Source organism: Phaseolus vulgaris, chromosome 4 (assembly GCF_000499845.2).
Source record: "Phaseolus vulgaris cultivar G19833 chromosome 4, P. vulgaris v2.0, whole genome shotgun sequence".
Taxonomy (NCBI): Eukaryota; Viridiplantae; Streptophyta; class Magnoliopsida; order Fabales; family Fabaceae; genus Phaseolus; species Phaseolus vulgaris.
The window spans coordinates 7,992,015-8,004,725 of record NC_023756.2 but is presented as its reverse complement, the minus strand read 5'-3'; the positions used below and the strand labels follow the sequence as shown (position 1 = coordinate 8,004,725).

Here is a 12,711-nt window from a genome sequence, read left to right as displayed (position 1 = left end):
ACATTTTTTTTTATTACTATCCATATATTCACACTTTTAATAATAATAAATAATAAATATATCTAGGTGATGTTTGGTAAGTTTGCAAGGAAAAAAAAGCGATGAATAATGCAATTACCTAAGAATTAGAAAAAAAATGTATTTTTTTAGTTTTCTTATTGGAGAGGTCTAAAATTATATCACAACCTAATATTACGTCACAATATAAAATTATGTCATGCATATAGAAAAAAAATGTTTGTGACAACATAATAGGAACATTGATAGATCTTGACGAAAATACAACAATTAATATAAACTCTCAATTTGATCTAGCTCATATAGGTATCGTTTAGAGCTTCATGTGACCATAATTGAAGAAGGAAAATACACATTTCCATCTGCATGTTATGCCATGTTTATCTCATGAAAAACATGACATTTTGTCAATTTCTAGTTGTTTTAAAAGTTCCTAATGGTTATTTATATAATATTTCTCGATGTATAGGTGTCTAGGGGGATGGGATGAAATATTTCCTCCTTCCTTTTTTGACATAATAACCCATTTACTCACTGACTTAGTAGATGATGCAAATATTGTTGGGCTAGTGCAATATTGTTGGATGTATCCTATTGAGAGGTACCTTCATAGGCTTAAATCATGAAAGAAATTAGGCTCGTCCAGAAAGACGTATTGTTGAAGCTGATTACACAAGAGTGTTTGAACTTTTGTTTGAGATATTTGGATGGAGTTAAGATAAGATTAAATAGATATGTAAGAAATTATGAAGATGATCTAAATAAGTTAAATAAATCAAAGTTAATTCTTTTTCTACAAATTTTAAAATCATTTCATGCAAAAAAAAACAAATCTATTGAGTTAAATGTAGTACAAAAAGATCAACCAAGAAATTATGTTCTCCAAAATTGCGATGAAGTCTCACATTTTTTTAAGTGATTTTCTTAATTGAACATTTATATTATTATTGCTATTTATAATTCATTGTAATTATGTATTTGTGATAAAGCTACACAAACAAGAATTCGAGAAAGAAAATTCACAATATGTGGAACAAAGACCACTATTTAAAAAACATGGAAGAATTAATTAAATGTTTGATTATTATTATATAACTTAAGCATGTTTACCTTTTTTACATCACTAGGTATTTTGAATAGAGAAGGCGATGGAAGAGTATGAATCCTTATTCCACATGGCTTGTGGAAAAATATACATGTATTTTGATATACAAGTTATTTGATAAATGGTTAGAGGTTTAATATAAAGGATCAAGATATGTAGTTGAAATCACATAACAATGGAGTTTTAGTTAGAGGTGATGAGAATATAGTTAATTTAGATCACTTTGGTGTCTGGACAGATATCATTGAATTAAGTTACTCTAATAAAAAATAGTGTTATTTAAATGTTTTGGTGGGATGTGTATTCAAAGGGAAGAGGATACAAGGAAGACAAATATTGATTTATTCTCGTTGTAATAAGCATAAATTGAGGACTAATGAGTCATGTGTCCTAGCTAGTTAAACTCAATGTGTATTGTGTCAAAGATACCAAAAATCGTAATTGGCTAGTAGTAGAGAAAACAAAGTCTTGAGATTGTTATGATATGCCTGAGAAAGCTATAAATGAGATGTTTCAAGAAAATGAAGAAATGGGTTCAATCGAAAAGTTTTATATAATGCATAAGATGAGCATGAATTTTCATTGGGAAAATATGACTTAGTCCAATCCAAAACTAATGGAAATAGAATGATGCCTACGAAAATCATTGAGATGAAGAAGGAGAAAGTGATGATGAAGGTATTGGTTTAATAGACAATGAAGAAAATAATGATATTAATGAAGATGATAATTGATTATTGTTTTATATCATTTTATAAAACAAACTTTGTTATTAGTTATGTTTATTTTTTTTAATGATCTAAATTTAAATGAATCATATCTATCCATATTAACCTAGCTACCTACCTAACTATTTCTATTTCTATATATAGAGAGAGAATAGTTTAGGTAGTTTAAATTTTATATGATGAATTTGAATTTGAAGTGAATATGTATGAAAACGGGAAACAATACAGGAAATGAATATTGAATTGTGTTTTAAAACTTTTTAAGGTACTTTACACAATTATCGTCTATTAAATGATATTCAAGTGATAATTTTATATTTGTCAAGAAACCAGTTGAATACGTTTCGATCCACGAAGCTTATTAAACATAACTATGATTAATTCCTGCTTTAATTATCTAAGATTTTTTTTGTTTTTAATTGTTATGTAACTTCTCTCCTTCTAAGTTAGTATATATGATAATAACATGTAAAATAAAAATATTGAGAGTGAGAGAGAAAGAGAGAAAGAGTATACACAATATTTTTATATTGGTTTGTATGATCTCACCGACTATGTCTAGTTCTTAATCAACTAATTGAGTTTCACTAATCAAACTAATGTTGCAAAGTAAAATACTAGTATTATTTGGGCTCGTAGTCACTCATAACTAACCCCTTAAATATTGTTTAGGCTCGTACATTACTAGAAAATCATTAAATAAAAACTAATTTTACAGACAAAAAATATTTAATTACTATATTAACTAAACTAGATACTATTTTACATACTAAAATTATTGGTATTTAAAATAGTTTTATATTATTAACAAAAATTTATAAACAAGTTTTTAAAATAGTATCTATTTAACAATACTTAACTATTATATGTAAGTAAAAGTGTGTAGTGTAGCCATAGATGATATTTCTTGTAGTCAAGATTACAAAAATCATTATTTTTTTATACTATCATTATTTGTTTACAATTCATCTATCTATTTTAAATAGTATATTATTTTTATTAAATGTTATTTCAGTAAATTTTGTGAGTTGGTTTAACATACGTCAAATTTAATTACATATATTCATCAATGCTGGCGTGTAACTTTTTGTGTTGCCCTATGAATTTTGAGAAAGATCCAATAATATGATACAAATGATTTTAATGAGAAGATTATGAAGTGCAAGATGACTTTAACCTTTCAAAATTCTCAACCATAAATACAACCAAAAAAATATGCATAATAAGTGTTGTCTCAAGTGAAAGAACTAAAACAAAATTGCTCAAGTAAAATCTCTAAAAAAAATTATGTCATTAGAGTAAATAGTAACATTAAAATTACATATTGAAAGTATCCTTATAAGAAGAAATCTAATATAAAAAAATGAAACAATTATCACTTATTGCATTTTACTACATTATTTCAAATACTACTAAATACTAATACTATACTATAAATTAATGATAAAACAATAAGGTATGAAGCAAAATATAGAAGCTTTGAAGCCTAGACCAAACTCTTCACAGCTCATAAAGAACATTATTCCAAGTTCACTTTACTGAGGCCATGTGTCGAATCAAGTCAACCACACGTGTGCTAGAAAAAAAGAAAGCAACAATGAGTTAAAGTAAGAGTTAAAAACAATTATCTTTAGGCATAAGTATTAACTCAATCACATAGAAGAGTGTATTTAGTTCTATGCAATTGTAAAGAGGAGATTATTCAAACTAAAATATGGCTTAGTATAAAAAAATTAGAGTTCTTTAAGGAATTAGTTGTTATCTAGTAGTTGAAATTTTTGTTTAAGCAATAGGTGAGTGTTTTTTTTTTTTCTTGTAGATATGGAATTTGAAAAAAAAAAAGAGGAAAAAATTAACAACTTTGAATGTAAAATAAAAAGGCATAGAAGTGTGTTTACCTATAGCCCCATTCATTGTCATACCAAGAGACAAGTTTCACAAAGTTATTGTTCAATGAAATTCCAGCTTTTGCATCAAAAATGCTTGACCTGCCATACATATAGTGATGAAAAAAATATATATACATAAACCCTAAGAAACAATAACAATTAATTGTCAACCTTAACTATTGAATTTTGCTACTAAATCTAAAATTAAACATGACTACCTTAAGTGCACATGCTTGATTATGATATACTAATTTATTAAGTTTAAGCATTATTACCTATTGTCACCAACAAAATCAGTAGACACAACATCATCTTCTGTGTATCCAAGAATTCCCTTCAAACTTCCTTCGGATGCTTCCCTGTGAAAAAAATGAATATATGAGATCATGAAACATTGAATATATTGCATCTACAAATATAAATAAAAACATTTTTTACAAGCTATAAAATTTAGTTTATTCTCACTTCATCGCAGCTTTAATCTCATCATAACTAGCTCCTTTTTCAAGTCTAACAGTCAAGTCAACAACTGAAACATCTACAGTTGGAACTCTGAAAGACATTCCTGTCAACTTATTATTAAGGGATGGCAACACCTTACCAACAGCCTGAACAATTCCAAAAGAGACATTGTTATTTTCAAGATAACTTTTGTGGATACAAAGTAATATACATATGAAGATGATACAAATTAGGAAATTAAGAGGAACATGTTTTAGTAAATATAAAATATACAAAGATAATACATTGCTTGTATTGTATATCAGATACCTTAGCAGCTCCAGTACTGCTAGGAATGATGTTGCAAGAAGCAGCTCTACCACCTCTCCAATCCTTCATTGATGGTCCATCAACAGTTTTTTGAGTGGCTATGTAGTATAGAAAGATAAGTTGTTTAAATAATGAATCATAAGAAATCAAAAGAAATTAAAAAAAATATACAATTACCAGTCATGGAATGAACTGTGCTCATGAGGCCTTCAACAATTCCAAATTTATCATGAATAACCTAAATATATTTGAACATTGTCACTTAATTTAGATTTTGTTTGTGTATAATGAGAAACTTTATTTGCAACTTCAATAGAATATAAGAAATTACCTTTGCAAGTGGAGCAAGACAATTGGTAGTGCAACTAGCATTGGAAACAATATTAATGTCAGACTTGTATTCTTTTTCATTGACACCAACAACAAACATTGGAGCATCCTTGCTTGGTGCAGAAATAACAACCTTCTTTGCACCTCCCTAACATGAAATGACATGACCCAATAATTAGGAAAAATGATTAAATATTATAAGTGTTTTAAGACATCAAAAATTAAAATATTTGGTTGATGAAATATTCTTCTTGAAAAATATGGTTTCCAGAAGAAAAAAAACATTCAAAGGAAAATTTACATGTGCAAGATGAAATTTTTTCACATTTTAACATTAATAAGTCTAGATCATGAATTAATAAACATAATTAATAATGAGAAACCTTCAAGTGGGCAGCAGCTTTGTCTTGATCAGTGAAAACTCCAGTGGACTCAACAATAAATTCAGCTCCAGCTTGACCCCATGGAATTTCCTCTGGGTTCCTAATAAAATAAGAAAATAATTTTAATATAAAATATTCTATCCACATCCAACTCAATTAATATATAAAAATAAATTATACCTTGCACCAAACACATTGACAGAACTAGTTCCAAAGAGAAGGGTTTTATCGTCCTTAATCTTAAGCTCACAGTTTTTGAATTGACCATGAACAGTATCATACTTGAACATGTAAGCCTGTAGAAAAAACTTCCAAATTACTAACCAATAAAACTAATTCTAGGAAGATTGTGTACTTTTTTTTTATCTAACTAAAGCTAAAAAAAATAACATTGTGGGGTTTCATCTTCATAACTGATTAGCATTTAGGAAAACAATGGAGACTTTCTAAATACACAAATACAAGTTTCGTATTTGATTCCTTAAGTAATTGATGTCAAATAAAATTTCATAACATATATTTATGTTAGTTTTTTAGAGTAAATAAAATAAAAATATAACACTAATTAGTCATAAAGAAATTTGTATAAGAGATCAAAACTACCTTGAATACAATAAGTTTGTGACTCTTTCTTCATTCTTACAAATTGTTAAACTTTTAAAACCATACCTAATTTCTCATAATTTAATACACATCTCTCTACATGGAATTTTGTAGCCAACAAATGTAATCAAACACTATTTAGCATGATCCATGCATGATAACTACTACAATTAAAAAGTAAATATTATCAACATATTAAACCACATGAAGTACACTCAAAATATTAATGTAGATGTTGGTAGAAGCAATATTTGCTTTATTTACCATGTAATCAGTTGTGATGAAAGGGTCATTAACAGCAACAAGTTCTACATCATCTCTTTGTAGGACAACCCTAGCCACCAAACGACCAATCCTTCCAAATCCTTCATCATCACCAAGAAGTGCACAAACACATTAACTATTACCAGGTACAAAAAAATATCAACAAATTTCTTTAATTGATAATTGTTGATCTAAACATTCATTATTGGACTCTAAGCCTAAGTCAACCTCATAAAATCGGTTCATGGGATAAGGTTTGCACCCACTTATATACAAGAAAATAACACAGCTCGTGCGTGGGACCCAATAGTGGGTGATACGATAGGTCCAACAAACAATCGCTAGGATAGGCTTTAAATGACTTTATACCATATTACAAAGTGGACTTTAAGCCTAACTAAACCCCATAAAACCGGTTCATGGGATGAGGTTTGCACCCACTTATATACAATGAAATATTCTCATCTCTAATCGATGTGGGATCTCCAACATTCACTTTATCAATGGCTAGACAATCCACATGTTGAGAAATTTGAGACACGAATCCAAAAAGAAATGAAAAAAAAAGAAAATGGAGTTATTAGAATACCATTGATGCCAATCTTTATTTTCTGCCCCATAATCTCTAAATGGTTTAGTTGACACAAAGGAAAAAAGGACAATAGAACACCGTGAAAATGAGTAGAGAAAATTAAGTGACAATGAGCAACATGTTCATAGCTATGTATATAAATTGTTGAGTGAAGGTGTGTGAAGGTAAATAAATGTAAGTTTTGTGTGTCATGAACCACGAAACTTCCATTACTTTCGAAAGAAAGTTTCAAAAACTTACATTGTCAAACAAAGAGAACAACAACTTTCATGTAGAATCGGTAAAAGTCATTTTTCTTACAAAATTATTGGCTAAAACTAAAAATAGAGTAAAAAAACGTGTTTTGAAACATGTAATAATATATATCTAATTTATTATTATTTTTGTATTTTAATTACCTAAACTATACAAGTTTACCACATCCTTCATTAATTTTTTTATTATACATCTTTAAATTATGTTTAAAACTTTAAAAATAATTTAAGTTTTAAATCTTAATTTTAATGTTTTGCGTAATTAATTCTTAAAATTTGTTTTTATTATTTTTTAAGTTTACATTTATTTTAAGTTTTATATTTTAAAAAGATAAGATTTCTGTAACTTCTTTTTTGAATGTAAGAAAGTGTAGTGAGTGGTACGACTTTGTTTTAATTTATTTTTCTTTTTAGGATATTTAACTTTAGTAAAAAATTACAACATGCATATTATTCCTTGATATTTAACTCGGGTAGAAAAAACTACAACTTGCATACATTCATCAATAATAACATGATGCTAATGATTTTTTTTAATTTTTTAATAATATTTATCATTCAATTAATTAATTGTAGTATACCACTATCAACATTCTTCATTGTTTTTTTTAATAAATAGTTACCATAATTTTATAAAAACTTTAATTATCTTTAGTCATTACCACATGTGTTTATACAACTAATCTTAGGAAGCCTTTTTTTTCTTTGATTTTTGCTTTAAATTTTAAATTTTTAATGGTTTCTTTTCAACGTTAATTGCATATTAACATCAATTTTTCTTTAATAAGTATTACAAAATAGAACAGAGATGAACAAAAGGGAACAGAGATGAACAAAAGAGTAAATTGAAGACAAAGGATATGAGAATGAATATCTCTTCTATCTTATTATTCAAATCAAAACAAATGGTCTGAATATATACAAGTAGTACACTCATTCTAGGGTTTAACTAAAGAAGGAAAGAATCAATAATTAAATACTAGAATCATAACACACAAGGATAAAATAAAGGTTATTCCCCTCTATAAAGATAAATACTGATAATTAGAAAAGACACCCAATTAAAGAGAAAGCAACTGATAATTAGAAAAGACACTCAATTATTCTTCTCTATAAAGAGAAACAATTGATAATTAGAAAAGACTCTCAATTAATATTAGGATCCTTCTGTAACTTTGGTATCCGTATCCTTTGATACCCCGCCACAAGCTGGAGAGCAAATATTGATGAGACCCAGCTTAGAACAAATATTCTTAAAAAATTGAGGACTTAAAACTTTGGTATAAATATCAGTCAGTTGCTCTGTCGTGGAAATGGGAAGCAAATGGATGAGACCCTTCTTTAATTTTTCCCTGACCGCGTGACAATCTATTTTTATATGTTTTGTATGCTCGTGAAATACTGGATTTCTTGCAATATATCTTGCTGAGTCATTGTCACAGTATAAAAGAGATGGTTGCTCAAAAGGAACTTTGAAATCTTGAAGAAGATAAGTTAGCCATTGAATTTCACATGTAACAGTGGTCATTGCCCCTGTATTCAGCTTCACAAGAACTCTTTGATATTGTTCCTTGCTTCTTTGATTTCCAAGATATGAGAGAATTCCCAAGATACACACTAAAACCAGTCACTGATTGTCTTGAATCACTGCAGGTGCCCCAATCACTATCACAAAAGGATTTGAGATGAACAGAAGTAGTGGAAGAGAAAAATAGACCAAGACTTGGAGCCCCTTTGATATATCTGAGAATTCTAATCGCCGCATTATAGTGAACAATTGTAGGCTTAGCAAGAAACTGAGAAAGTTGTTGCACAGAAAATGTTATGTCGGGTCAGGTATTAGTGAGATACATAAGCCTTCCAATCAATCTTCTGTAGGCTTGAATATCTGTGAAAGGAATACTTCCAGTAGAAGAGAATTTCTCATGATTATCAATAGGAGTGGGTGCAGGTTTGTAGGCTAATAGACCTGCATCGGTTAATAATTCCAGGGCATATTTCCTTTGATTTACCATTATTCCTGTCTTACTTCTTGCTACTTCTAGACCAAGAAAGTATCTTAAATTCCCAAGATCTTTAATCTTGAATGTCTGATTTAAGGCTTGTTTGATTCGAACAATCTCTTCTTTATCATTTCCTGCCAATATTATATCATCCACATATACCAATAATGATGTTAAAGATCCTTCAGAAGAATTAATGAACAAGGAATGATCATTCATAGATTGAGTATATCCCATAGAAAGCAAAAATGATGACAGTTTGGCAAACCATTCTTTGTTGGCTTGTTTAAGGCCATATAAAGCCTTTTTTAGTTTACAAACTTTTCCTGGTGGAATAGAAGTCAATCCAGGAGGAGCAACCATGTATACATCTTCTTTCAAATCTCCATGTAAAAAGGCATTGTTTATGTCTAATTGTTTCAATTCCCAATTATAAATAGAAGTTAAAGAAAGAAGCAACCTTATGGTGGTCATCTTTGCTACTGGAGAGAAAGTATGGTAATCAATGCCTTTTGTTTGTGTATGTCCCTTTGCCACTAACCTTACTTTATACCTTTCAATTGTTCCATCAACCTTATATTTTATTTTGAATACCCATTTGCAACCTATGGCAGCTTTGTTCTGAGGCAGAAGAGCAGTCTCCCAAGTTTGATTTGACTCTAAAGCAGATATCTCACATTGTATACCTTTTCTTCTCCAACAGTCATGTTTCACAGCTTCAGAATAAGTGTTTGGCTCAACATGTGAAGAAAGAGACATAACAAAAGATTTGTAAGAAGGTGATAAATTGATATAAGACAAAACAAAAATCAAAGGATATTTAACGCTTGAAGATGTACTGGAAACATTAAGATTACAATGATAACCCTTTAAATACTTAGGTGATTTTTTTATTCTTGTGCTCATTCGAACAAATGGATCTGATTCAGAACTTTGTTCTATATCATGATTTTCATTGAGGTTTTGGTCTATATGGGAACAATCTTCTTCTGAAACCTCAATTTGTGACTCACAATTATTATTACTGCTATTTTCAACATTATCACAAGGTGCAAGAATGGCTTGTGATGGCTGACTTAAGACAAATTGATCTTCAGCAAACAAAATTTGATCATTAACGTCAGGACTGTTAGTTTCATTGCTAGTATCTTGAACCCTTTGGTATGGAAAAACATGTTCATAAAAGACAACATCCCTAGACACAAAAATTTCTCTTGATTGAATATTCAACAAAATATATCCTTTTGTCCCCCATTGAAAACCAATAAAACACATTTTGATGCTCTTGGATCAAATTTTCTTCTATTTGTTGACAAGGTGTTAGCATAACATAAAGAACCAAACACCTTTAATCCATTAAAATTTGCATCAGTTTTGAAAAGCATTTCATGAGGAGAAGAATAGTTTAAAACATGTGTGGGAAGCATGTTTATAATATGCGCAGCATGTATCACAGAATATGACCAATAAATTTTAGGTAAATGAGATTGTATCATAAGAGCTCTTGCTACATCTAATAAATGACCATGTTTCCTTTCAACTATACTATTTTGTTGTGGAGTATTGACACATGATGTTTGATGTATTATTCCTTGACTGACAAAAAAATTAGTCATGAAAAATTCAGTTCCATTATCACTTCTTATTATTTTTATTGTTGTCTCAAACTGTGTTTGAACAAAAATAACAAAATTTTCCAAAACCATAACAACTTCAGATTTTTGTTTCAAAAGAAAAATCCATGTGTACCTCGAATAGTCATCAACTATGGTCAAGAAATATTTATGACCATGAATTGATGGTATTGAGTATGGTCCCCAAATATCTATATGAATCAAATCAAAACATTTTTTTGATTTAGATGTACTAATAGGAAAAGAAAGTATTTTTTGCTTTGCAAAATGACAAACATCACAAACAAAAGATTTTTTATATTTAACAAAAGGAAATTTATTCTTGATAACATCAATACATTTATTTGAAATATGACCTAATCGAAATTGCCAAAGGGTTTTTAGATCACTAGCACTGACATTAACAGTATTGATGGTGTGTGTACATTCAAAGGGTTTAATTTGAAATTTCTGGTAAGATGGGATCCTGAGTATATAAAGTCTATTTTGCGTCTTAGTGATTCCAATCATCTTCATAGTTATTTTGTTCTGAATGTGACAACCATTAGAGTCAAAGGTAAGAACACAAGATAGTTTATTAATCAATTTTTCTACGGAAAGAAGATTAAAATTGAAGCAAGGAATGTATAAAACATTGTCTATGACATGATTTTGATTGAGAAAAACACTTCCAGAATAATTGGCAATGACTTGATTTCCATTTGGTAATTTGACATAAATATGATCAATTTGATGATATAAAGTGAAATAAGTTAAGGATGAACAAATGTGATCAGTAACACCACTATCAATAATCCAAGAACTAAAAGAAGAAATAAAATTATTACCTGTTTGATTGGAGGGAATAATAGAGACTTGATTAGAAGCATTGCCATTGGATTTGGTCTGTTGTAAAAGAGCTAACAATGTTTGATACTACTCAGGAGTAAAACCAATTTGTTGAGACTCCACTTATGACTTTGAACCTTCATGATTCTGCTCATTATTATTGAAATTTGTATTCTGAAAAACTGCATTAGTATGACTCTGATCATGATTTTGATTTTTAAACTTGAAATGAGGTGGAAAGCCATGCTTTTTATAGCATGTATCAATGGTATGCTCTGTCCTTCCACAATGACTACAAATTTTGGAAGTATATCCTCTTCCATTGCTTCCTCTTCCGTATCCAACACCTCTGCCATAGGTTGTAACATTGTTTTTATAACCTCCTTTGCTAGTAGCAATCATTGCCTTGGATTGATCACCAAATATTTGCCTCTCTTGTTGTGTAACAAGAGAGCAAACTTTATTCAAGGATGGCAAAGGATCCATCAATAGAATTTGAGTTCACACAGTCGAATGATTATCATTTAGCCCCCTTAGAAATTTGATAATCTGGTCTTGTGTTTTATATTTAGAAACATTCACAAGAGTATTGCATTTAGAGGCACATGAAGAAGCGGATAGTGGGCGGAAAAGATCAAGTTCATCCCAAAGAATTTTTAATTGAGTGAAATAGTTTGTAATAGTCAACTCACCTTCTTTAAAAGAAGAAATCATCTCCTGGATATCAGAAATACGAATAATATCTCCTTGTGAGAACCTTTCCTTTAAATCATTCCATATGTCAAAGGCATTGTCCATACAGATGATGCTTTGTGTGATGGATTGAGAAACAGCCTTGAGAATCCACGAAACAACCAACATATTGGCTCTCTGCCATGTTGGAAACAATGATTTGGTACGATTAGGAGCTTCTATAGTTCCATCAATGAAACCTATTTTGTTCTTTGAAATTAGGCTCATTTGAAACGAGCGAGACCAATGATGATAATTTGGTCCCTCAAGAATAATAGGGACAATAAGAAAGGAAGGATTATCTGATGAACTAACATGGTAAGGTGAACTAAGATCTTGTGAGGGATCATCAACTTCACCCATGAATAAATGTAGCAAGCAGAGCTCTGATGATCAGAGCTCTGATACCATATTACAAAATAGAACAGAGATGAACAAAAGAGTAAACTGAAGACAAATGATAGAATGAATATCTCTTCTTTCTTATTATTCAAATCAAAACAAATGGTTTGAATATATACAAGTAGTACACTCATTCTAGGGTTAACTAAAGAAGGAAAGAATCAATAATTAAATA

At 29.5% G+C, this 12,711-nt stretch overlaps 2 protein-coding genes across 2 annotated transcripts; both read right to left on the bottom strand.

The window, feature by feature from the left end:
* Positions 1 to 3,109: 3,109 nt before the first annotated feature.
* On the bottom strand, positions 3,110 to 6,714 carry LOC137836415 (glyceraldehyde-3-phosphate dehydrogenase, cytosolic-like). The gene is made up of 11 exons (XM_068645135.1): positions 6,681 to 6,714; positions 6,092 to 6,192; positions 5,405 to 5,520; positions 5,225 to 5,324; positions 4,843 to 4,989; positions 4,689 to 4,749; positions 4,512 to 4,609; positions 4,206 to 4,348; positions 4,016 to 4,099; positions 3,750 to 3,839; positions 3,110 to 3,427 (listed from the first exon to the last, which is right to left on the bottom strand). Exons 1-11 carry the CDS (start codon positions 6,709 to 6,711, stop codon positions 3,382 to 3,384), a joined length of 1,017 nt encoding a protein of 338 aa, XP_068501236.1. The 5' UTR covers positions 6,712 to 6,714; the 3' UTR covers positions 3,110 to 3,381.
* Positions 6,715 to 11,525: 4,811 nt separating this feature from the next.
* LOC137838240 (uncharacterized) lies at positions 11,526 to 12,497 on the bottom strand. Its single transcript, XM_068647494.1, has 2 exons — positions 12,095 to 12,497; positions 11,526 to 11,860 (listed from the first exon to the last, which is right to left on the bottom strand). The coding sequence occupies exons 1-2, from the start codon at positions 12,495 to 12,497 to the stop codon at positions 11,526 to 11,528; spliced, it is 738 nt and encodes a 245-aa protein (XP_068503595.1).
* Between the last annotated feature and the right edge of the window lie 214 nt (positions 12,498 to 12,711).

What these genes read in the sequence shown, in the direction of transcription:
- LOC137836415 (XM_068645135.1), bottom strand. Translation starts at nt 6,711, where the DNA reads ATGGGGCAGAAAATAAAGATTGGCATCAATG. An exon ending in CACAGTTCATTCCATGACTG is followed by an intron (nt 4,610 to 4,688) that starts GTAATTGTATAT and finishes TATACTACATAG; the next exon opens with CCACTCAAAAAACTGTTGAT. An exon ending in GCAGTACTGGAGCTGCTAAG is followed by an intron (nt 4,349 to 4,511) that starts GTATCTGATATA and finishes GGAATTGTTCAG; the next exon opens with GCTGTTGGTAAGGTGTTGCC.
- LOC137838240 (XM_068647494.1), bottom strand. Translation starts at nt 12,497, where the DNA reads ATGGGTGAAGTTGATGATCCCTCACAAGATCTTAGTTCACCTTACCAT. An exon ending in GATTTCTTCTTTTAAAGAAG is followed by an intron (nt 11,861 to 12,094) that starts GTGAGTTGACTA and finishes CCTTGAATAAAG; the next exon opens with TTTGCTCTCTTGTTACACAA.